General features: G+C 37.6%; 1 protein-coding gene across 3 annotated transcripts in view; it reads left to right on the top strand.

The window, feature by feature from the left end:
• MATR3 (matrin 3) overlaps positions 1-24,912 on the top strand; it is a 36,393-nt gene extending 11,481 nt beyond the window's left edge. Inside the window, exons 1-14 of one of the 3 annotated variants that reach the window (XM_017895025.1) lie at positions 3,444-3,561; positions 10,137-10,198; positions 11,168-11,209; positions 11,547-11,659; positions 12,506-12,558; positions 13,056-13,181; positions 14,069-14,194; positions 14,493-14,660; positions 16,646-16,777; positions 17,247-17,290; positions 17,382-17,751; positions 20,428-20,794; positions 21,301-21,422; positions 24,479-24,912. In XM_017895025.1, the coding sequence (XP_017750514.1) occupies positions 11,208-11,209; positions 11,547-11,659; positions 12,506-12,558; positions 13,056-13,181; positions 14,069-14,194; positions 14,493-14,660; positions 16,646-16,777; positions 17,247-17,290; positions 17,382-17,751; positions 20,428-20,794; positions 21,301-21,422; positions 24,479-24,529 (1,674 nt within the window). In that variant the 5' untranslated portion in view covers positions 3,444-3,561; positions 10,137-10,198; positions 11,168-11,207 and the 3' untranslated portion in view covers positions 24,530-24,912. Of the gene's footprint in view, positions 1-3,443; positions 3,562-10,136; positions 10,199-11,167; positions 11,210-11,546; positions 11,660-12,505; positions 12,559-13,055; positions 13,182-14,068; positions 14,195-14,492; positions 14,661-16,645; positions 16,778-17,246; positions 17,291-17,381; positions 17,752-20,427; positions 20,795-21,300; positions 21,423-24,478 lie in introns of those variants that run through there. The other 2 variants (XM_017895023.1, XM_017895024.1) reach the window with 2 other exon arrangements.
• The last annotated feature ends 376 nt before the right edge of the window (positions 24,913-25,288 follow it).

The raw sequence follows: 25,288 nt of genomic DNA, 5'->3' as shown, positions 1-25,288 counted from the left end.
TCCCAAAGCTACTATATTCAAAATTGTTTTAACCTCTAGTGCAGTTTCCTATAGAAAAGCAGTTTTACAATTACAGAAAAAAAACATGTAGTAAAAGAAGCTAATCTTTTGTAAATCTTAGTAAATGTCTCAATATTGTGCTGCCTTTACTAATAGGCAGTGGATCCCATGTGAATGAACCTTTAAAAGTGGCTTGTACATCTTATGTTCAGCATTAACATGATACAGGAACTGTTTTCATAAATGCTTTCTCAACAGTGCTGCCACATCTGGTTTCTCCCAACTTTGTTCTAATAAAACCATTTTTAAGAATTTGGTTTATTTGTGGTTTAATCCAAAATCTAACTTAAGTTGCTTTTCACTAATTTTACCCTAATATCCTTGATGGAGTTGCATTTTAAGTTGAAACCGAGTATCTTAAAAATACTAAGGTGGTTGTTATGGAATTACACGTTGTCATGGGATTTACATTGTTTGTCTTGACTCTTTTCTGAGTTTTTCCGACATCCATTTTCTGTTTGTCTTCAGGTTATCCTTTACCTTTGCTTCTCTTAACTTTTTCTTTTGTAGATCCACTGTTTTCCTATGAGCTACCAAAAAATGTAATTGAGAGCTCTGTAATCTAACAATCACGTTTCCTTAAAATATGACCATTTAAAAAATTTTAAACATAATTGTAATACCATTATTTAATTTCTCTTAGGGAAAAAATAGTTCAAAAGACTGACTTTCAGGAATACAAAGCTTTGGCTACAACATGAGGTCAAAGCTGCAATTAATAACCCTGATACTTAAACATTTTATTTTGAAAACCCTCTAAAGGTTTTGATTTTAAAATATGTGTGAAAATTTAGAGGGTCCACCACCGTTTACATAGCATCTCAGCCACCATTCTGTGTGGCATTTATAAGACATATCAAAGAAACTTTCATCCAAAGAAGTCCACTTTATTCTCGTCTTTATTAATCTTAAAGCTTAAGTAGTTTACATAGTGGATCTTGTCTAGAACCATTGATAGTTTCTTTGGTGTATTTTCTCAAATTCATCTTTCTTGGTGTGCAAAAACATCTTCCTGTAACTCCAGCCACCTCTTACAGCATTTCTGTGTCTTTTAAAACTTGATTATATCTATTTTTAAAAATCTAGTCTAAATCTTTCTTGCTGCAACTTTTTTTATACTTCCTCTGCCACTGTATTTGTCCATTTGTATCCTTGCTTTAATCTATCATTGGCGAAATTGGTCCTGTAATAGACTTGTAACTACTGGATATTGTCTGGTTTTACTGTTAAAGTTTAACATATTAAGCTACCAGTGCTGAGTGTATTGGTGATCAAAAAATAGAAAATTTAAACAATGCCTCATAGAATTCTGTACCAAACAACTTCAGATTTACCTCTGTATGTAGTTGTGATTATAAAATTGTTTCACTGAAGACGTTTTGTATATCCTTTAACTAATGTTTTATGATAATCGTGATATAAATTATTTGGAAATTCTTATGTGACAGTTTCTGAGGTACAATAATGATTTAAGAAAGAAAACAATTTCATCTAGAAACACGTCTTGGGGGATCATAATCAGAACATAAATTTATCAGGTGATTTGGGCTATTCTTGTGAAAAGTTTACAGGAAACTGTGTAACCAAGATCTCATTTTCATTTTTACCTGTTTTGTGCTGTAGATATGCTGTAGCCCTGAGCATTAAATGAGTACTGATGGATGCTAATTGGGGAGTTCCCTTCTTTTAATCACCTGCATTTCCTGTACCTAGGTTTTTTCTTGGGAGGGCTCCTATTCCTGTACTGACCAGAGTTAGTTCTCCTTACTTTAAAAGATTAGATACGAAGAAAGCACTGCCTGATGTAGGATGGTCAGTAAGAAGGCAATTAGTTATATAACTGAAATTTGGGCAGCAACTATAGGAAATGACTTATTTTTCTTATTCACATCTATCTTCACCTCAAATTGATTTTGCTGTATAAAGGTCTCAGCTATTATGTTTGGTCTTATATCTTATATTAGGTACTTGAAACCTAAGCTTCATTTACTTATGATTTTACTTGGTTCTTTCTGATAGTGATAATAGGTCTCATTTTCCAAAGCACAATACAACTGATTCATCTTTGACTTGCTGACCTTGATTTTTTTGTTTTTAGTCTTCTCCTGGAACTTAAGCATCATACTATAGGGTGTATTTTATTCTTCTAAAAGAAGAAACCCATCTATATTTTACCAAAATTTTGATGTACTCAGACATCTAACCTTTCAATTTACATGTTTTAAACTCAGTATGAAAGTCCCTTTAATAGTTAAGCTTTAGCGTGAAATACTACTTTTTAAATATCTATATGCAGGCTCTGCATACATCAGGAATCTGTTTAAGATATGTAAGAAATTCCTTGTAAGTTTGAGATCTTAAATTTTTTTTTTTTTAAATCAACATGATGCATAAGTTTTTTTTTCTTAAAAAAATCTGCTTAAAGGGATTTATGACTAAAATTGCTTATTTTTCTACTGAGTTGTCTCGTGGTTCTCAAGCTTGAAGAAGTCTGCAGTCCCTTATTTGATCCTTCCTGCGTTACCATTTTTTTGAAGCAAAGTTAACCTAGCTTTCCCTATTTGAGCTTCTTATTGGCCGTCTTTAAAAATTTTTTTTTAAATCTATAAATAGACAAAGCTAGTTCCCACAAGTCCAAGTCCAATTCCAGCAGTCATCTCTCAGTAGGGACTCACAAGGTCATGGGCGTGCCTGTCTGCGGCAGGAATAGGCCTTCTGCTGCTCTACCCAGTCTTTAAGTATGCCACATCTCTTGTAAGATAACCAGGGTACTGCAGCGCCTGCAGTTTAATGAATCTTGAATGAGTTCTCATGAATCACAAGAGCCATATGCCTGTCTCTGCTAGTACTGTCTTTTCCCATAATTTGCAGTCTATATTTAACATTGAAGTAAGAGGTCCACCTCGCTTTATCCTTCTCACACCGTGAGAGCAGACCAGGGCCAGTAACTTTGGCCAGCTTGGTCTGTCTGCTAGAGACTAATGAACTGACGTTATCCAGAGGACAAGATACTGCCTGAGAATTTGCCCCAAATCCTTCTACAGCTTAAAAGGAGAGAACTGAGAAGGCCCTACCTTGAGTTTATGTAGAGATGGCAGATCTGCTACACGGAGGCCACCATGAGCGAGTACCTAGGGATGATTGGGAATAAAAAGGCACTTTAGAAGAGATAGTTTGATGATCGTGGTCCTAGTCTCACCCATCTTGATAATACCATGGAGCGTTCTCAAGAACTGGTTAATTATACAGAATGGATTATAAGATACAGATTTAAGAGATTGGAGAAAAGGTGTAGGGATGATTCCTTTTTTGGTAGACCTCGGCAAACTATCATAAATTTGCAGTGATATAAGAAGGCTTGTCCTGGCCCCTTACAAAGAAGACTCTCGTTGAGAAAAAAGAGAGGCCGCTCCTCCAAGTAGCAATATTGAAAGACTTCCATGGACTCTTACGAAGGGTATCCCCATACTGTCCATTGTGATTGCCATTCATTCTAATAAGGTAGTTAACGCAACAGATGCTTCTAATTTCTTTTACATTGTAGTGCCTATTTACCTATATCTTTGACTCTAATTCTGTAGTCTGATGACATTGAGTTGATCAAGCATTTTTAAACTTTTGAGAACACTTACTTTATTTGGAAGGTAATTGTTTTTGAGCATTTTAAACCAGGGCTTTACATTAATGTATTCTGCCTAGATTACTTCTGGCCACAAAGCTGTCATCCACTGAGATTATCTTGTTGGTTTTTGGCATCAATATGTTCTTCTTAATCATATATTTAAGCAGGTTTTTTTGTCTGCTTTGTTGAATTGTTTTAAGTATTTTTTTTGCAGTCAATGTGCTCTGCCATTCAGGATGCTAGATTTCAGCTCTCCATCTGTCTTGATTGCTGATTTGTATGTAGTAAAGATGTATTCTTGAACAATTCTCCTTTTTTCCTTATCTGTGGCTACAGGGAAAGAGTTAATGTAGAGCCCTGGTGTTTGTTTCAGTATGTTTCATATTTTAGATTAGTTCATTCTTCCTTTTTTAATTTCCCTTTAACACAAACTTTCATACTATGACTGAAATTTTTCATCATTTTTTTTCTCCTTTTCCACAACTTTCTTAAACATACTTCAGAACTCACTTTTTATTATCCCATATTACATCTATCCCTTTAGAGACTTGGACAAATCAACTGCTACAGTATCCTGCTCTGTGTTCCTCATAAACAAATTCTTTTTCTGAGTTAGGCTTAGACTTCTGATACAGTCATTTGAAAAGAAAATCTAATTCTCCTTTGCTTTAATTATCACATCTGCCAAAATGGGAACTTTTTCAAAATGCCCTTTTAAATATGTTGTCCTTTCTCTTTCAACTTTTTCAGTGTTACTCGTTCTGACTTTTTTCCCCCAATATATGGTGCAGTTGACTTAAAGTCATCGTTATAGCACCCCACTAGCTTGATCTATAATCTGTGACCATCCATTTTTCCTGATGTGCTCTACTTAACTGGAACAAGTTGCTGCCATGAAATTGATTTGATGGTTACTGTTACAGGGTTTTTCTTTACAGTAACATCTGGAAGGGTCATTTTCTTTTCATAGCTAATCCTTTGATAAACATTTTTTAGTAAGTGAGTATGGATTTTTTTTTTAGTAGACTAAATCATACCATTGTTTTTAATATTCTGTTAAAGAGTATTACCAGTCACTCCCTTTCCTTATGTTTGGATCTCAGTGTTTTTGTCTTTTAATCTTTAATCTGTACCAAAGTAAATTAACATAAATACTAAATTTAGGTTTATTTAAACATTTAAGAAGATGTATTTTCATTAAGAAGTACAACCCCAAACTCTCAAAAGCCAGCAAATTTTAATTGGTATATGTTTTGGGTGTTACCTTTTCCTAAATTTGTTGGCTCTACTAGATATATCATGGAATTCATTTTAGTTTTTGATCAGCACTAAACTTTAAATTTTAGGTCCCGTGTGAATTGATAGAACGAAAAGGTCCATTAAACATTGGTGACTCCAATTTTTTCTACGTTATTTCTTGCCTGTTTATAAGGAAATAATAGCAGAAATGGCAATGTGACCAATATTCTCAGAAAGGATCTCTAAATTCTGAGGAAAATAGATAGTTACGGTGTCTCAAATGAGAGTGATGTTAAGGGACTTAAAAAATCTTTGCTACTGGAGTCATTAAGCTGTTGGGACATCATAAAGGAACACAACGGAACCATGAGAGGACTTAGAGAAAAGTTTCTGTTTTTATGTATGATTATGCTTTTTTTCTCCAAATTTTGCTACCTTCTAGTTCCTGAAGAAGGCTAATAACTTAAATGGATCTAAATTAACAAAAGAGCAGTTTTTACATATTTTGATGAAACTATGGATTCAAGAGTAAGATACCCTACCCTAGTGCAAGAGGTACTTTTCGCCTGTAAAAATGCTTAGGTCCTAACCAGTTTTGGTATTCTGTCAAAATACTGAGTACATTTGAGAAGTATTTTAGAGGCCTTTTGTTTAATTCTGTGGTTTAAATGTGTAAATTGGACCAACTTTAAGAAGTTTAAACACATGGATTATCTGAATTTCTAGTTTTCTAGTTGCCTTACTATGTTTTTTACGTATATGCATTCTATTGAAAAAAATATTTAAATACTCACTTTAGCAGTGGACCCTCTATAACCGCTATAGAAATGACCTTAGAGAAAATTTCTGTGATGGAAGTAGATAATGAAAAATTTTTAAACATTGAATCCTGCTCTCTGGTATTGCTGCATAACTTGGAAAATCTGTTCTTTTTACTTATTGGTATTGTTAAATAGTTTACATGATCAAAAGTTCTTACTGTGAAGTAAAAAACTTAAGTAGAAAATAATTTAATTTGTCATGGAGTGTCATTATTTTTAGATGACTTAAAGTGATGGTGTTGCTTTTATTTCTTTCTAGGTCATTTTAGATCATCAAATTGCTTTTCTTTTTCTTTTTCTTTCTTTCTTTTTTTGAGATGGAGTTTTGCTCTTGTTGCCTAGGCTGGAATGGATGCAGTGGTGCAGTCTTGGCTCAGCTCACCGCAACCTCCACCTCCTGGGTTCAAGCGATTCTCCTGCCTCAGCCTTCCGAGTAGCTGGGATTACAAGCATGCACCACCACGCCCGGCTAATTTTGTGTTTTTAGAGACAGTGTTTCTCCACGTTGGTCAGGCTGGTCTCGAACTCCCTACCTCAGGTGATTCACCACCTTGGCCTCCCAAAGTGTTGGGATTACAGGCGTGAGCCATCGCACCCAGCCATCAGATTGCTTTTCTATGCAATCTCAAGCTTCTCAGCTTCCTTTCACTTAAAGAAAATTATCCACTATAGCACTTTGACTGTCTTGTCACTTGAGTTTATATTAAGTTATTCTTTTTTTCTGCCATTCTGTAAGTGCTTCCCAAATTCTTTTTTTCTGTCTATAGTTTAAGGTATCTCAAATACATCAAGGTGAATGTAGTTTTCCTGCAGAAATGTCTTGACTTTAAAAAGTGTGTAAATCCTTTATTAATCTGATTTTGCAGGAGTTACCTCAGTGTAGAGTCCAGGAATATAGATATTTATAAAACTCTTTCACTTAGTCCTCACCGTAAACCAATCAGTAATAGATTGGTAGTACAGATTAGTCATGGGTGAGTTTGGGAGGTACATGACTGATTTTTTTATTTTGGCCTTCCTTCTATCACTTTGAAAGAGCAGACACAGTTTTCCTATAAGTTTGAACCTTTAAAGAACATGGAGGATTGGATATAATTTCTGGTCAGCTATGTGTCCTTTCTAGCTCCTATGAAATAGAAGCATGGCTAGTAGGATAACATTTATTCCTCTCCCAGAACTTAAGAATATTTTAAGTAAAATCTGAATATTTTTAGTTCAGAGAATTCTAAGTCATTAATGGGTATTTGTTTAATTAATCCTTCTTTCTTTTTTTTTTTTTTTGGAGAAGGAGTCTCGCTCTGTGTCCCAGGCTGGGGTACAGTGGCGTGATCTTGGCTCACTTGCAGCCTCTGCCTTTCGGGTTCAAGCAGTTCTCCTGCCTTAGCCTCCCAGGTAGCTGGGATTACAGGCATACATCACCATGCCCAGCTAATTTTTTTTGTATTTTTAGTAGAGATGGGTTTCACCATGTTGGCTAGGCTGGCCTCCAACTCTTGACCTCAGGTGATCCGCCTGCCCTGGCCTCCCAAAGTGCTGGGATTACAGGTATGAGCCACCATGCCCAGCCAAGGCTTCTAAATTTTGTGAACTTACCTGTGGTTCCTCTGGCTTACAGCCATTTTTGTTTTGTTTTGTTTTGTTTTGTTTTGTTTTGTTTTATATTTTTGAGAAAGAGTCTCTCACTTTGTAGCCCATGCTGGAGTGCACTTATGTGATCGTAGCTCATTGCACTCTCCACCACCCAGGCTCAAGTGAGGCACGTACCACCACACCTGCCTTTTTTTTTTTTTTTTTTTTTTTTTTTTTTTTTGAGACGGAGTCTCGCTCTGCCGCCCAGGCTGGAGAGCAGTGGCCGGTTCTCAGCTCACTGCAAGCTCCGCCTCCCGGGTTCACGCCATTCTCCTGCCTCAGCCTCCCGAGTAGCTGGGACTACAGGCGCCCGCCACCTCGCCCGGCTAGTTTTTTGTATTTTAGTAGAGCCGGGGTTTCACCATGTTAGCCAGGATGGTCTTGATCTCCTGACCTCGTGATCCGCCCGTCTCGGCCTCCCAAAGTGCTGGGATTACAGGCTTGAGCCACCGCGCCCGGCCGCCATTTTTTTTTTAATAAGAGACTTGGTTTCACTATGATGCCCAGGCTAGTCTCAACCTCCTGGGCTCAAGTGATCTGCCTGCTTTGGCCTCCCAGAGTGCTGGGATTATATGCGTGAGCCACTGCACCTGGCCGTTATAGCCATTTTAAAAATGGTCTCCAACAAGTCAGTGGTCCATTACTTTCCAATGGAAACTTTAGATAACCCAAATAGCTGATGATTGTAGAGCCAACTGGAGAGATCTTGAGTTCCTTAAGTATTAGCCATTATTTTAAAAAGAGACCTGGAAATAGTTTATAGCTTTCAGCATTTTAAGAAAGGTACCATTCTATTTGGATGAGTTCCATTTTAGTTCACAGGATTTTATTTTATTTGTTTATTTATTTTGAGACGGAGTTTCTTGCTGTCACCCATACTGGAGTGCAATGGCGTGATCTCCGCTCACTGCAACCTCCGCCTCCCAGGTTCAAGCTATTCTCCTGCCTTAGCCTCCTAACTAGCTGGAATTACAGGCACCGGCCACCACTCCCGGCTAATTTTTGTATTTTTAATAAAGATAGGGTTTCACCATGTTGGCCAGACTGGTCTCGAACTCCTGACCTCAGTTGATCCTCCCACCTCGGCCTCCCAAAGTGCTGGGACTGCAGGCCTGAGCCACCGCACCTGGCCTTTCACAGGATTTTAGATAATTTTTCTAGCGCATAGGAATGTACCTAAACTGTTGTCACATAAATATAAACCCCTCCTTTTTTTTTTTTTAAAGGATCCCATTTATAAAATACCAATCCGCAACTTTTTGAAAGCGTGTATCTTGTAATTTGGTACCTTACTTTAATTTAGTTCAGCTATCAGTGAGCTACCCCCCTTTAAAAACACATTGCCTGACCATGTTTTATATTCCAAATATAATTGTATTGGGTAGTGTGGGTGTTACAGAAATTACAATTTGTGGGAGTTTGTGAAACATCCATAATAGTTGTAAAGCAGGAATTGTAAAACAAGACTGCTTTATAATCAGTTCGGTTTTTTGGTTTTGTTTTGTTTTTTTAAGCACATTCCATGTGCCTGGCAAGGGTCTGATAAGCAGTTTACCTTTATAGACTCATTTGCTTTTCACAACAACCCTATGACTACTGTCCCAGTGAATTTAAATAACACGGACCAAAGATTCACATCTTTGTAATTTCGGAATGGAACCTAGGCAGTCTAGGTAGAGCCCACTTTTCCTGACTCCTCATTCTTACATTGCCTAAAAAGTTAACTCATTTATATCTGCATTTTTTTCTAAAGAAATTATTTGAATAAGAGTTACTTCTTCAATTTAAAATAAACCACGAAAGAGTGAATAGTGATAGAATGTCATGTTTCCCTCCCTAAATTTGTTGAGGCATTCCTTAAATTTGCTTCTTTATTTTGGGGAAATATAAAGAAAGCTTAATATTTTGATAAATGGGATTCATTTTCTAGAAAAGCCATTTCTGTTGAATCATGTTAGCATTTTATGGTAATGCTAATCATGGTGCATTTTTCATTCACTGTGTATTTAATAGGTAGTAAACCTGGAACATCCTCAAAAGCTGGATGTGGTTAAAGTTTTGTTTTGTTTTGTTTTGGCGGAGTCTTTGTCACCTAGGCTGGAGCGTGGTGGCACGATCTCAGCTCACTGGAATCTCTGCCTCCTGGGTTCAAGAGATTCTCCTGCCTCAGCCTTCCAAGTAGCTGGGACTACGGGCGTACGCCACCACGCCCGGCTAAAGTTTGTATTTTTTGTAGAGATGGGGTTTCGCCATGTTGGCTAGGCTGGTCTCAAACTCCTGGTCTCAAGTGAGCCACCATGCTTCGCCTAAAAGATTCTATTTTAACTAATTGTTCAAATTTATAGTATATAGTTTCTAGAAAAGTAGATAGAAACATGGATGTTTTATCATTCAGAGTACTCTAAAGTAGCATACAATGAATACTTCAGTTTGGTCCACAGTAAAAGTTAATAAGCCTTGCTAATCTCAAGGTTAGTTACTACTCTTGATCTTTATTAACTCTGTATCTTTTCCCTGTCAAATCTCTTATGTTGACAAGTTAATCCAGTTTTTCCAAGAATGTGCATAGCGTATTTGAGGGCAGGATCAAGCCTCAAGGATTCAGAGAAATGGTTTTAAATTTAAATCAATGTGATTTAGTGAATGGGCAGGTGTTTGTATAGCCTATGATACTGCATAGACATTAATGTCCTAGAGTTTGAATGGTTCAGATGAAAATATTTTAGCTTTATTTTTGTTAATTCTACTAATTTACTTTGCTGCAGGAGTGGAGTCAACATATCAATGGAGCAAGTCACAGTCGTCGATGCCAGCTTCTTCTTGAAATGTAGGAGTTTGAAATACCTTTAAAACATCCTTATCGTGAATCAGAATCAGCCATTATTGGTTTTTGGGAATTTATCATTTACTTGTAATATCCACAATGTTAATATCACGTAGTGGTACTGTATGGGCAATACTATTTACAAGTAAAATGTTTAGATCTGGAAATTTCATATTGAATATTAGATGCAGTAACAATGATATTTTGTTGTTATTTAATATTTCTAGGATACATACACATTGGTCATTATAGAAATTGATGATTTTTACTAGATATAGTGAAAGATAGTATTTGATATGTAGAGTGGATTCACAGTAACATTTTAATAATACGTACTTTAAAAATGCAAAAGATACAGAAAAGAGGGTAGGTTATTAAAAGATTCTAATTCTTTGTCCAGGAAAATCCTTGGTGGTGTTTTTTTTTTGTTTTGTTTTGCTTTTGAGATCTTTGGTTTTTGAGTTCAGGCTGCTGCCATGAAATGGAATTCCTAAAGAAAACTCCCTGCTTAAGCAGCACACAGTGCCCATTGTTCACTGGAGTTGGAATTTTCACATATGCCTAACTCTGTTGGGGCTATTCTTTCTTTCTAATGTCACAACTCAACTGTGCTCTTGGTATTAATATTGGAGAAGGAAAATCTGTGCTCTGTTCTTGTTTCTATGTAACCCACATTTCTAATTCTTTGTGCAGCACTTCCTCCTTACAATTTAACAAATAGAGGAAAAACTTAAATTTCAACATTATCTACATTTGCAAGCAATATAAAACAAGTTTATTCTCGTGGATTATTTTGAAGTTCTGAAGTTTTTATTTTGAAATATCTATGGGAAATGCTTTAAAACTATGTTTCTAACACTTAGACTCTCAGATAACTTTACTAATAAATGATCTCTATTTTAGAGGCCAAACAAGGCTGTTTTGTGAAAAGGACAGTTTTATTTTAAAGTTAATTTTCTGGTCTTTTTAAAGCTACCCAGAATGGAATCCTGACAATGATACAGGACACACAATGTAAGTTAAATTTTTTAAGCTACCATTTGTAAAGGAGATCAATGTAAGGAATTCAGGTTTAACTTTCAGCATTTCATGAACAAAGTATTTTCAGAATTTCTTTACTGAAAATGAGACTTGGATAAAATTCACTTCGGTTAACAATTTTTAGAATATATATTATGTAGTAATTTGTATTTTTTTATTGTTAATGTAGACTTTGATCTAGTTACTTCACAGATACCCTGAAAGATTGAAGTGGTTGTGGTCATATGTTGGGGTGCTTTAACATTAAATCTTAATTCTTTCCAATGGACCTCTTTATTATGATTTATATTTTATGTCTTCACTTTACTAGGGGTGATCCATTCATGTTGCAGCAGTCTACAAATCCAGCACCAGGAATTCTGGGACCTCCACCTCCCTCGTTTCATCTTGGGGGACCAGCAGTTGGACCAAGAGGAAATCTGGGTAATTATATAAAATTCATGTTACTTTTCCTTACAGAGCCCTTACTGAAAATGTTTATTTTTTTGAGACAGGGGTTCGCTCTTATTGCCCAGGCTGGAGGCGCGATATTGGCTCACTGTAACCTCTGCCTCCTGGGTGCAAGCATTTCTCCTGCCTCAGCCTCCCAAGTAGCTGGGATTACAGGTGCCCGCCACCACGCCCAGCTAATTTTCGTATTTTTAGTAGAGATGTGGTTTAACCGCGTTGACCAGACTAATCTTGAACTCTTGGCCTCAGGCAATCTACCCACCTGGGCCTCCAAAGTGCTAGGATTACAGGTGTGAGTAGCTGTGCCGGGCCACAAATTTTACTTCTTTGAGACAGAGTCTCACTCTGTCTCTCAGGCTGGAGTGTAATGGTGCAATCTCCGCTCACTACAACCCTGCCTCCCTGGTTCAAGCGATTCTTGTGCTTCAGCCTCTTCTGAGTAACTGGGATTACAAGCGTGTGCCATCACACCTGGCTAATTTTTGTATTTTTGGTAGAGGCAAGGGTTTCGCGGTGTTGCCCAGGCTGGTCTCAAACACCTGGCCTCAAATGATCCATTCTCCTCAGCCTCCCAAAGTGCTGGGATTACAGGTGTGAATCACCACACTGGCTCCTTTCTGAAAATTAAAGGCAATGATTATAGGTGAAAGAAGGCTCATTTAAATATTACTCAGAAATAACATTGCATGAAAAGTGACGGTAATCACATATTTGTAAGAGCTTTTCGTTTGTGTTTGGAAGATGCGCGTTTTTCAGTAAAATTGCTTTTTTAAGCAAATATATTGATTACAAGACTGAAAACTTTCTCTTCCCATAAAGGTGCTGGAAATGGAAACCTGCAAGGACCTAGACACATGCAAAAAGGCAGAGTGGTCAGTAATGAATGAAGCTTTTGCTTTTACTGTATTTACGATTTTGGGGAATATGATTTGTCCTAAATCCTTACTAGTTGAATATGTATCATGGTCCTTATGGGATGATTGCTATAATTTGAAAACCATCAGGTTTTTATATGGCTTTGATAATAATTAAGACTTCAAATTTTATATGCCCATAGTCCAGTGAGCTCACCTTGATTCAGCATCTTGGAACCTTTGCTCTCCATTTATGTGTACAATATTTAATTTAAAAATCACAGCAGAGACTATGTTTTGACACTTTGAAGTAGTTTAACCATTTGGCTATGGTCAGAAAGAACTTACCCAGTGATGTTTGATGTGTAGTTTTAAAATTCTCTAGAATGTTATGAGTTGTTGTTTTACTTACACTCCCCTGGTTAATTATAGATTATAAAAAGTCCTAATGCATAATTGGTTTCATATTGCTTTAAAGAGACTTAATTGCTTGTTTTTTTCCCCCTAATGGACAGGAAACTAGCAGAGTTGTTCACATCATGGATTTTCAACGAGGGAAAAACTTGAGATACCAGCTATTACAGCTGGTAGAACCATTTGGAGTCATTTCAAATCATCTGATTCTAAATAAAATTAATGAGGTATGAATTAAAATGATGGTATTATTCATTTATTCATGCCACTAATATATTTTCTATAAGAATTAAATGATTTTGTATTAGAAAAATAAAACTCAAGGTAATCTTAAGTTTATCAAATGCGGAATGTTGTAGAGGAAAAGACCGGTAGTGATAAATATCAGTAATAATAGAGTGCTAATGGATTATTAGTAACTATGAATTATGATCCTTAGGTAGTAATTGTCATTATACTACTATAAAAGCTGTAAAAGGAAAATTCTGTGGAAAGCCATTTCAGATCTATACCAAAATGATGGTTTCAAGTCATTATTTTTAGTCCAATAGGCATAGTAAATAATAAAAGTAATGCAGTAGAATGAACTAATATGAGGTGGTCCTTATAATAAAATAGCAAATTGGCAACATTGTTTTGTGGGGTTTTTTTGTTTCTTTGTTTTATGAGACGGAGTCTTGCTCTGTCACCCAGGCTGGAGTGCAGTGGCGCAATCTCGGCTCACTACAACCTCCACCTCCTGGGTTCTAGTGATTCTCCTACCTCAGCCTCCCAAGTAGCTGGGACTACAAGCGTGCGCCCTCACACCCAGCTGATTTTTGTATTTTTAGTAGAGACAGGGTTTTGCCATCTTGTTGGCCAGGATGGTCTCAATTTCTCGACCTCGTGATCCGCCTGCCTCGGCCTCCCAAAGTGTTGGGATTACAGGCGTGAGCTACTGGGCCTGGCCTGTTTTTTGTTTTGTTTTTTAATTCTTGAAAGTATTTTCTACTTACTGATTAAATATATCTGGAAAGATTTGGGGCATTGTTATTTTTTAGGAAGAAAAATCTGTAGTTCAATGTGAGAGGGCTGATTGGAAACAACAGAGAAATAACTTTTTGTACAATTTCAGGCATTTATTGAAATGGCAACCACAGAGGATGCTCAGGCTGCAGTGGATTATTACACAACCACACCAGCGTTAGTATTTGGCAAGCCAGTGAGAGTTCATTTATCCCAGAAGTATAAAAGAATAAAGGTAATGTTTATTTTTGCAAGCTGTATATCAGTTTAACAAATCATTTTAATATTTATTAACTTTGGTTATTTAAAATTACTGCTAAGGCCGGGTGTGGTGGCTCACGCCTGTAATCCCAGCACCTTGGGAGGCCAAGGTGAGAAGTATTATGTGAGGCCCAGGAGTTCAAGGCAAGCCTGGGCAACATAGTAAGACCTCGTCTCTATAAAAATAAAATAATTGGTAAAGACTAGGATGTTTTTAACTGTTAACTAATAATTATTGCACGTTTTCCTTTTGTTGTTGTTGTTTATTAAAGAAACCTGAAGGAAAGCCAGATCAGAAGTTTGATCAAAAACAAGAGCTTGGACGTGTGATACATCTCAGCAATTTGCCCCATTCTGGCTATTCTGATAGTGCTGTTCTCAAGCTTGCTGAGCCTTATGGGAAAATAAAGAATTACATATTGATGAGGATGAAAAGTCAGGTAATACACATAAGGAAGTTTTAGAGAAGATAATTTATTAAAATCCTTTAAGATTTTTCAGTATGTGGCCGGGCGTGGTTCCTCACGCCTGTAATCCCAGCACTTTGGGAGGCCAAGGTGGATGAATCACCTCATGTCAGGAATTTGAGACCAACCTGGCAAGCTTGGTGAAATTCTGTCTCTACCAAAAATACAAAAATTATCTGGGCGTGGTGGTGCGTGCCTGTAATCCCAGCTGCTGGGGAGGCTGAGGCAGGAGAATTACTTAACCGTGGGAGGCAGAGGTTGTAGTGAGCTAAGATTGCACCACTGCACTCCAGCCTGGGTGGCAGAGCGAAACTGCCAACTCAAAAAAAAAGAAAAAAGAAAAAAAATTTTTTTAAGTGTATCCCTATTTTTAGTGATGAAATCTGGAGGACGAGTTGTTTTATTTCATCCTTTTTTTTTTTTTTTTTCCTTTTATTTAAAAAATTTAGAGTTAGCCAGGTACGGTGGCTTTCGCCTGTAATCCCAGCACTTGGGGAGGCGGAGGCGGGCAGATCACAAGGTCAGGAGATCGAGACCATCCTGGCTAACACAGTGAAACCCCATCTCTTACTAAAAATGCAAAAAAATTAGCCAGGTGTGGTGGGGAGGCTGAGGCAGGGTAATGGCGTGAACCCGGGAGGCGGAGCTTGCAGTGAGCCAAGATCGCACTGCACTCCAGCCTGGGTGACAGAGCAAGACCCCATTTCAAAAAAAAATTAAGAGTTAGGCCAGGTGCATTGGCTCATGCCTGTAAATCCCTAGACTTTGGGAGGCTGAGGCCAGAGTTGCCCAGGAGTTTGAGACAACATACTGAGGCCATATCTGTACAAAAAAAAAAAAATTTTAACCAGGCAAAGTGGCGTGCTCATACGATTTTAGCTACTCTGGGAGTCTGAGGTTGGGTGGAACACTTAGGTAACCCAGGAGTCCAAGGTTGTAGTTAACTGTGACTGTGCCACTGCACTTCAGCATAGGCAGTGGAGTGAGAGCCTATCTCAAAAAGGAAATAAGGATGAGGAGAACATCTTTTCTATTTTTCTTTTTTTGTTTTAAACACTTCTGTAATTCAGCATTGCAAGTTTGTGTTCTTCCAGACTTTTATTTTTCTTACAGTATTTTAATATCTTCTGGGCTTATTACTTTTTTGCAGAAATAGTGTATATAGATGGTTTAGTATTTGGCACTACAGTGATTCTTGGGGATTTTGTAAATCTGACAGGTTGGTTTTTTGGTTTTTGGTTTTTTCTGAGATGGAGTCTCGCTCTGTTGCCCAGTCTGGAGTGCAATGGTGCCATCTTGGCTCACTGTAACCTCCCGCCTCCTGGGTAGCTGGGACTACAGTAGGCACACTCCACCAGGCCCAGCTAATTTTTGCATTTGTAGTAGAGATGGGGTTTCACCATACTGGTCAGGCTGTTCTCGGAATTCCTGACCTCAGGTGAGCCACCCGCTGTGGCCTCCCAAAGTGTTGGGATTACAGGCGTGAGCCACTGTGCCCAACCCTATTCAGTGACTTTTTAACTCTGTGTTAAAGATTAAAAGTTTTAGCCGGGTGTGGTGGCTTTCACAAAACTGTAATCCCAGCACTTTGGGAGGCCAAAGCAGGAGGAGGATCGCCTGAGTCCAGGAGCTCGAGACCAGTCTAGGCAAGATGGTGAAACCCCATCTCTACAAAACTACAAAATTAGCCAGGCATGGTGGTGCATGCCTGTAGACCTAGCTACTGGGGGGCTGAGGTGGGAGGATCACATGGGCCCAGCACATCGAGGCTTCAGTGAGCCAAGATTGTGCCACTGCATTCCAGCCTGGGTGACACAGTGAGACCCTGTCTCAGAAAAGAAAAAAAGTAATGAAGATTTTCTAACCAGTAGGTAGAATACATAATAAGGTTTTATACAATTTTATAAAATATAATGTGCTTTGTGGTATCTCTTTTCTTGTGTTCTTTTCTTTTCAAGGCTTTTATTGAGATGGAGACAAGAGAAGATGCAATGGCAATGGTTGACCATTGTTTGAAAAAAGCCCTTTGGTTTCAGGGGAGATGTGTGAAGGTTGACCTGTCTGAGAAATATAAAAAACTGGTACTGAGGGTATGTAGTGTTTGATTTGTCATCATTTAACAGCCTGTTTTTACATATTTAAAGCCACAACATTCTTCTAAACATTTTTGTATGCTAAAAAATACAGGATTATTGAAATGTAAGTTTATTGAAAGAGGTAAATCTATTGAAAGAAATAAGTTATTGAAAAAGAACAACTTTTTTTTCTGGTCTTTAATGGCAGAACTAGTCTTCCCTAAAGGACACCTTCATTGCTCTTACCTGTTTAAGTTTTTAATAGCGTTCTGCTACCAGAATGCTTTATTTTCCACTTTTCTGTTGGTATGGTCATAATGATGAATGTCTGACTGTAGGCACCTTAGGTTCTTGGATAAGGTTATGGGGATTGAATAAGCTTAGTTGATTATAGGGATCGTCTCCAATTATTAATTCACTGGATAATTGTGTATTCTGCAAATGTATTATTTAACTTCTGTAAAACTTTTTTTGTCTTTTTTAGATTCCAAACAGAGGCATTGATTTACTGAAAAAAGATAAATCCCGGTAATTTCATTTTGTTTTTCATATGTGTGAGTATATTCAACTTAACTTTTTCATATGACAAATTAATTGTGGTGTGTCCTTTTGATTTCAGAAAAAGATCTTACTCTCCAGACGGCAAAGAATCTCCAAGTGATAAGAAATCCAAAACTGATGGTTCCCAGAAGACTGAAAGTTCAACCGAAGGTAAAGAACAAGAAGAGAAGTCCGGTGAAGATGGTGAGAAAGACACAAAGGATGACCAGACAGAGCAGGAACCTAATATGCTTCTTGAATCTGAAGATGAGCTACTTGTAGATGAAGAAGAAGCAGCAGCCCTGCTAGAAAGTGGCAGTTCAGTGGGAGACGAGACCGATCTTGCTAATTTAGGTGATGTGGCTTCTGATGGGAAAAAGGAACCTTCAGATAAAGCTGTGAAAAAAGATGCAAGTGCTTCAGCAGCAGCAAAGAAAAAGCTTAAAAAGGTAAAGAAAGACATAATACTGATTTGTTTTAGTAGAACAGTAGATCAGATCAGTGTTTCAAGTTATTCACCTAAGCAGTGTCAGATAAAGAGAATTACATGATTTAAATCAAAAATAAATCAGATATGAACCAGAATATAAACATTTAAACTCTGCAATCAATAATTAAATAAGACATTTTATTATAGTTGGCAAAAAACATCAGCTCAAAGAGGAAACTTTTTAGTAAAAATGAGGGAGAAGGACTCAATATATGCTTCTGTATTGTAGTGGTAGCATGTGGGTAGGCAGCCTTATAGTGTAGCTTTAAAAAAATAGTTGTGGTAGCATATAGGTAGGCAGCCTTATATTGTAGCTTTGGGAAAAAAAAATACAGGACATGAGTTTGCAGTAAGTTAATTGACCCGAGATAGTTAAAACTTTTGCCACTCATTCAAAAATTATTGAATAATTTTTCCTATTTGAGATATGTTGGCCTGGTCCGATACTTTAGTATCTTTTAAAACAATTTTGTTTGAACATGTAAGTCATTTAGAAGACACATACAAAGTGAATATAAATATGAAAATACACACATAAGAGTAAAACAAAAGACCCACATTGTGCTGACTGCCTAGCTTAAGGAGTAGGGCATTAAAATGCCTTTGAGGAAAACTTTTTATGTTAAATGACTCATAAAATTTCAGAGTCAACCAGGCCCAGTGGGTCACGCCTGTAATCCCAGCACTTTGGGAGGCCCGGCAGATAACTGGAGGCCACGAGTTCAGAACCTACATGGTGAAACCCCATCTCTACTAAAAATACAAAAATTAGACGGGTGTGGTGGCACATACCTGTAGCAGCTACTCAGAAAGACTGAGCCAGGAGAATTGCTTGAATCTGGGAGGCTAGCGAAGATCACACCACTGTACTCCAGCCTGGGTGACAAGAGCGAGACTCTGTCTCAAGAAAAACAAGTAGAGTGAAATGAAATTTTTGCCATCCTATTCCATATTCCGTTGGTTCCTTTTCTGTAACATTCAACTCAAAACCAGTATTTACCTCTGGGTTTTTATTTGATGGCTTCGTCAAGTAACTTCCTTTATTTTTCTTTTCTTTTCTTTTTTTTTTTTTTTTTTTTGAGACGGAGTCTGTCTCTTGTCGCCCAGGCTAGAGTGCAGTTGCGCGATCTCGGCTCACTGCAAGCTCCGCCTCCCGGGTTCAAGCCATTCTCCTGCCTTGGCCTCCCGAGTAGCTGCAACCGCCACCACGCCCAGCTAATTTTTTGTATTTCCAGTAGAGACGGGGTTTCACCGTGTTAACCAGGATGGTTTCGATCTCCTGACCTCATGATCCACCCGCCTCGGCCTCCCAAAGTGCTGGGATTACAGGCGTGAGCCATCGCGCCCGGGCAGCTTCCTTTATTTTTCTAACTAGAGCTGATCATTATGTTTACATTTATAAATGCTAATAATTACGTTTAATGGCATTTAATGCCATACCTTTTTCTAAGTTCTTTATATATATATACACATTTATTAATTTAATCCTCACAATAACCATATGTAGCTCGTACTGTTGTTACCTCCATTCCATAAACAAGGAGAATCAAAGTATGGAGAAGTTAAATAATCCTATAAGACGCAGAGCCAAAATTTAGGCAGTTATTCTTCAGAGCATGATTTTTTTTTTTTTTTTTTGAGACGGAGTCTCATTCAGTCACCCAGGCTGGAGTGCAGTGGCATGATCTCGGCTCACTGCAGCCTCCACCTCCCAGGTTCAAGTTCTCCTGCCTCAGCCTCCCAAGTAGCTGGGATTATAGGCACCCAGCACCACACCAGGCTAATTTTTGTATTTTCAGTAGAGACGGGGTTTTGCCATATTGGCCTGGATGGTCTTGAACTCCTGATCTCAGGGTGATCCGCTCACCTCAGCCTACCAAAGTGCTGGGATTACAGGCGTGAGCCACCGTGCCTGGCCCAGAGCTTGGTTTTTTAGCCATTACACTATTTGAAACTGAGCGTTTGCTCTAAAGAGTAGGTATTTGTAATATACTGTCTTACAAAGGACATTGCTCAACTTTCACCAAATCAAGTTTTTTACACGTTCACTAGCAGCATTGTAGTCTCAGAAAAGATAAAGTATGAATATTCTTACCTCATTTAACTTCTGCTGTTTGTGTGAGGCAGACCTTCCATTTTTTAGTTTTAAAATAAGCTAAATTATTTTTCAAATTATCAGTAATTTTTTTGGGAGAAAGGAAGAAGTTATTATTTTGAGCTAATGAATAAAGACAAAGACGCAGCCGGACGTGGTGGCTCACGCCTGTAATCCTAGCACTTTGGGAGGCCGAGGCGGGCAGATAACAAGGTCAGGAGATCGAGACCATCCTGGCTAACATGGTGAAACACCGTCTCTACTAAAAATAACAAAAAAATTAGCCGGGCATGGTGGCAGGCGCCTGTAGTCCTAGCTACTCGAGAGGCTGAAGCAGGAGAATGGCGTGAACCCAGGAGGAGGAGTTTGCAGTGAGCAGAGATCATGCCACTGCACTCCAGCCTGGGCAATAGAGCGAGACTCCGTCTGAAAAGAAAAAAGAAAAAAAGGCAAAGACGCTATCCATTTCCCTTCAAGTAAAGCAGATGGAAGGGATGCTGCAGGATAATTGTTGCAGAGTAAATTTGTCTTTCTTAACAGCGTCGTTTCCCAGGGAGTATGGAAGGTTTTGTCACTCTAGATGAGGTTGGTGATGAGGAAGATTCGGAACTTCAGAAACTTCGTAAATCGGGCATGGCATTTAAATCTGGTGACAAAAATGATGATGGTTTGGTTGAAATTAAGGTGGACAAGATCGAGGAACTTGATCAAGAAAACGAAGCAGCGTTGGAAAATGGAATTAAAAATGAGGAAAACACAGAACCAGGTGCTGAATCTGCTGAGAACGCTGATGATCCCAACAAGGATACAAGTGAAAACGCAGATGGTCAAAGTGATGAGAACAAGGAGGACTATACAATCCCAGATGAGTATAGAATTGGACCATATCAGCCCAATGTTCCTGTTGGTGAGATTTAAGTCTTTGTTCTTCACCTTCCTCACTCTCCTCAAAACAAACTCTTAGGTTTTAAAATAAGATTTTAAAGTTGGTCTTATATAAGCTGTGATAGCATTTTAAATTTGCTTTGTTTCTATAGGGAACAATTTATAAATCTTAATGGATATATTTTCCTCTTAAGCATGTCTCTGATTTTGTATTATTTTCTGTTGTCATTCCACAGTGTGTTCCCTTTTCTCCTCATAAAACTTCCTGCAAATTGCACATGGTTTTGTTTTGCCTTTCTATGTTGTTTTTCTATATTATATTTCTTTTTAAGAATACAGTTAGGTGGGACCTGAAACATCAATTAGGTAAAAGCAAAATATGGTTCTATTTTTGTTTTTGTTTTCTATCTTAGGCTGTATTGAACTTCTCAGAAACATGTTTCATTTAAATTATGTTGACAGATAAAATTGTGAATACTAAATAAAATCTTCAGTTTGATTTGTAAGAATGTATGTTTGTGTTTCTAGGTATAGACTATGTGATACCTAAAACAGGGTTTTACTGTAAGCTGTGTTCCCTCTTTTATACAAATGAAGAAGTTGCAAAGAATACTCATTGCAGCAGCCTTCCTCATTATCAGAAATTAAAGGTAAGGCTGAATGTAAAACAGGAGAGTTCTTTTGTGAAAACTTAGTAAGTTCTGGAAATAAGTGGGATATATAAGTAAAAATGTGTATAGTCTTCTCTCTAGACTCAATGCAGTGCTTTATCCTGAAGATAACTTTTTATTTACTTTTTTCTTTTTTAAGACAGAGTTTCACTCTTGTCGCCAAGGTTGGAGTACAATGGTGTGATCTTGGCTCACTGCAACCTCTACCTCCCGGGTTCAAGCAATTCTCCTGCCTCAGCCTCCCAAGTAGTTGAGATTACAGGCATACACCACCACACCCAGCTAATTTTTGTATTTTTAGTAGAAATAGGGTTTCACTATGTTGGCCAGGCTGGCTGGTCTTGAACTCCTGACCTCTGGTGATCTGCCCACTTCAGCCTCCCAAAGTGCTGGGATTACAGGCATGAGCCACCGCGCCCGGCCCTTTCTTTCTTTCTTGATGGATTATGGAAACATCTGTTGAGCCTCTTGTCATAGTTTACCCTTGTTACGTAACAATTTAGTGTTTTCTAACCATGTTGTAAATTCCGTGATAGAATTAAACTTACTCAAGTATTCTCAAATTGTTGTTGGGCTGTATCTCTAATTTGGAAGATGCTGGGAGTCTGAATACTAAAAGTCGCATGACCATTCATATTAAATAATTTTTTAATATTGACATTGATAATGACACTTCAGTTATTTTTATGACCAAAAGAATATAAAGATCAAAGGCGTAAATATATAAACCACAACATCACTGAAGAATAATTCCTGTTGAGATATATTGAAGTTTGTTTTTGTAATTATCAGCCTCTTTGGACTACTTGTTGAAATAGTGACTGAAACTTAAAAGTAGTTGCTAAACAACTCAATTATAGATACCTTGGTTTTTCACACTGCTTTATAATAAGTTAACTATAGTTATTCAATCTTTAGATATGTTCTATGTTGACTAAATGGATGAATGTAATCTTTAATTTTGTAAATAATTTAGGTTCCTGGCTGTGTATCACTTCTGTTTTTTTGTTGTTGTTGTTTTGTTTTTTAATGTAGCTGCTCTTTGCCATCTATATGTCTCTTACCATGCTGTATATGAAGAAAGAATCGTGGTTATTTGCAATGGTAGCAGCAATGTAGTACAATTTTTTTATTTTTATTTTTTTGAGACCATTTTGTTCTTGTTTCCCAGGGCTGGAGTGCAGTGGTGTGATTTTGGCTCACCCCAAACCCCTCTCCCGGGTTCAAGCCATTCTCTTGCCTCAGCCTCCTAAGCAGCTGGCATTACAGGCATGCACCACCACGCTTGGCTAGTTTTGTATTTTCTCCATTGGGTTTCTCCATGTTGGTCAGGCTGGTCTGGAACTCCCGGCTTCAGGTGATCCGCCTGCCTCGGCCTCCAGAAGTGCTGGGATTACAGGCCTGAGCCACAGTGCCCGCCCTGGTACAAGTATTTTTATCTGCTTTGATTTTAAGCGGTTTGGGGTCAAAAACTGTATTGTTGAGAAGAATATGGAAATAATATAAAAGATTGCTTGGTGCTTCCTGTGGCTCCTTTTATTATTTCCTTATATTTTATTTATTTTTATTTTTTTTGAGACGGAGTTTTGCTGTTGTTGCCCAAGTTGGAGTACAACGGCACAATCTCAGCTCACTGCAACCTCTGCCTCCCGGGTTCAAGCAATTCTCCTGCCTCAGGCTCCCGAGTAACTGGGATTACAGGCGCATGCCGCCATACCCAGCTAATTTTATGTATTTTTAGGAGAAACGGGGTTTCACCATGTTAGCCAGGCTGGTCTCAAACTCCTGACCTCAGGTGATCCGCCTGCCTCAGCCTCCCAAAGTGCTGGGATTACGGGCGTGATGACCTATTATTTCCTTGTATTTTAAAGAAACTTTGTCACCTTCATCAAGAAACTATTAAGCAATACAGTAACTTGCTAATGGTATATTCATACTTTCCTAACTGAATGTTTGTGGGGTGTTTTGTTTTTTTCTTAAAGGATATAATGGCTTTTAATTCATACTATTTTGCATTAACTATATTAAGTTGATAAATTCCAATGAGATGGAAAGATACTTTGGACATTTTAGATTAGATTTTTGAATATGTCTTTTGTACTTCCATTAGTGTCTTAATGGAGCTGCTGTGTCTAGAGACTCTAGAAGTCCCAGGTTTAATGGCAGGGGTCAGCAAGCTACGCATGTTGCTCAGTCATCTGCTTTTGTAAGGTTTTATTAGAACCCACATCCATAATCATTTAAGTGTCATCTATAGTTGTTTTAGTTTATAATGGAGTGCAGGATTGAGTAGTTAAGACTGAATGGCTCAATGAGTCTAAAATATTTACTGCTGGCCTTGCAAGAAAATGTTTGTGCAGGTGATTTAATGAATAGTGCATTAAGGCCAGATGTGGTAGCTCATGCATGTAATCTCAGCACTTTGGGAGGTGGAGACGGGCAGATCACCTGAGATTAGGAGTTTGAGACCAGCCTGGCCAACACAGTGAAAACCTTGTCTCTACCAAAAGTTCAAAAAAATTAGCTGGGCATGATGGCGAGTGCCTGGAATCCCAGTTACTTGGGAGGTTGAGGCAGGAGAATCACTTGAACCTGGGAGGTGGAGGTTGCAGTGAGCCGAGATCACGCCACTGCACTCCAGCCTGGGCAACAGAGCAAAACTCTGTCTCAAAATAAATAAATAAATAAAATAAAATAAAAATGCATGTCATTTAGACCCATAGTTCTTGGGCTGGTGTCAGTCAGTTCAGTGTGACTGTGGTCTTTGTTTTCTCATCTCTAAAATTTAGGCTTAATTATAACATTCAAAATACCCTTTTTTTTTTTACCTTTTACCATTTTTTCCCCATGCCTTATTTTAATGTCCTGAAACAGTTTTTGTGTGCTAGTAAGGATTAACTAATTGTTGAAAATATTGACAAAATTATAGTTTAAGTCCCTGAACTTGGATATAAGATATTTGGTTTTGGAATTAATCCATTTTGCTGTGTTTCTCTTAGGTGACTCAGTGGCTTTAATTCTCTCTCTCTTTTTAGAAATTTCTGAATAAATTGGCAGAAGAACGCAGACAGAAGAAGGAAACTTAAGATGTGCAAGAAGATTTAATGATTTCAAAGAAAATAATGGTTCTTCGTTTTTAATGTTAACCTTTTTTAAATACAATACTGATAGTTAGAAGAAAACTATTGTACTCTTTTGTTTTAGTGGAGAAATAATAGATGTCTGTTCATGTGTTAAGTGTTATAGCAAAAAAAAAATACACATATGGTTAAGTTAATGAATAGTTTTTGTTTTATCAAAATGGCAATGGACAGAAGTACTTTGTAGAGATTGACTTCCTAAGCTACTTAAGACAACTTGCACCACTAAGAAAGAAATGTAGAACCATTTGGAAAAATGAAATTTAGTAGTTCCAAGTTTCAAAGAAATGTCAACATTTTATTCCATTCAATAAAGAACAAAACCAATAGTATTTTTATTACTTTCATCTGAAACATTCCATGTTTTAATCTGAGCCTTGCAGACTTTGATTTGGAGTTTGAACCTCTTTTGGTTGCATTTCATTTTTGGAGAACTTCATTAACGTGAGATTGGCGATTCAAATGCAGGTGCAGTTTTCTGTTAATGTCATGCTGTTGTTTAGGTAATAAGAAATATTAAGTAATTGGCTTTAGATTTTGTAATTTTTTCCCTGTGTTCCTGCTAGATTTCGTATTCTAGTAGTCAATGTATTTTCAGTGAAATGTAAAAATATTCCCGTTCTCTTTGACCAGTATTAATTTTTGATATCTTACTGCTTGTCACTTGAATCCCATAATTGTCATACATCTCTGGTATAAGCAACA

This window comes from Rhinopithecus bieti, unplaced genomic scaffold, assembly GCF_001698545.2.
Source record: "Rhinopithecus bieti isolate Rb0 unplaced genomic scaffold, ASM169854v2 scaffold_26430, whole genome shotgun sequence".
In the NCBI taxonomy this organism is placed as follows: domain Eukaryota; kingdom Metazoa; phylum Chordata; class Mammalia; order Primates; family Cercopithecidae; genus Rhinopithecus; species Rhinopithecus bieti.
Note: the sequence above shows the minus strand (reverse complement) of the source record. Positions and strands in the feature narration are given on the sequence as shown.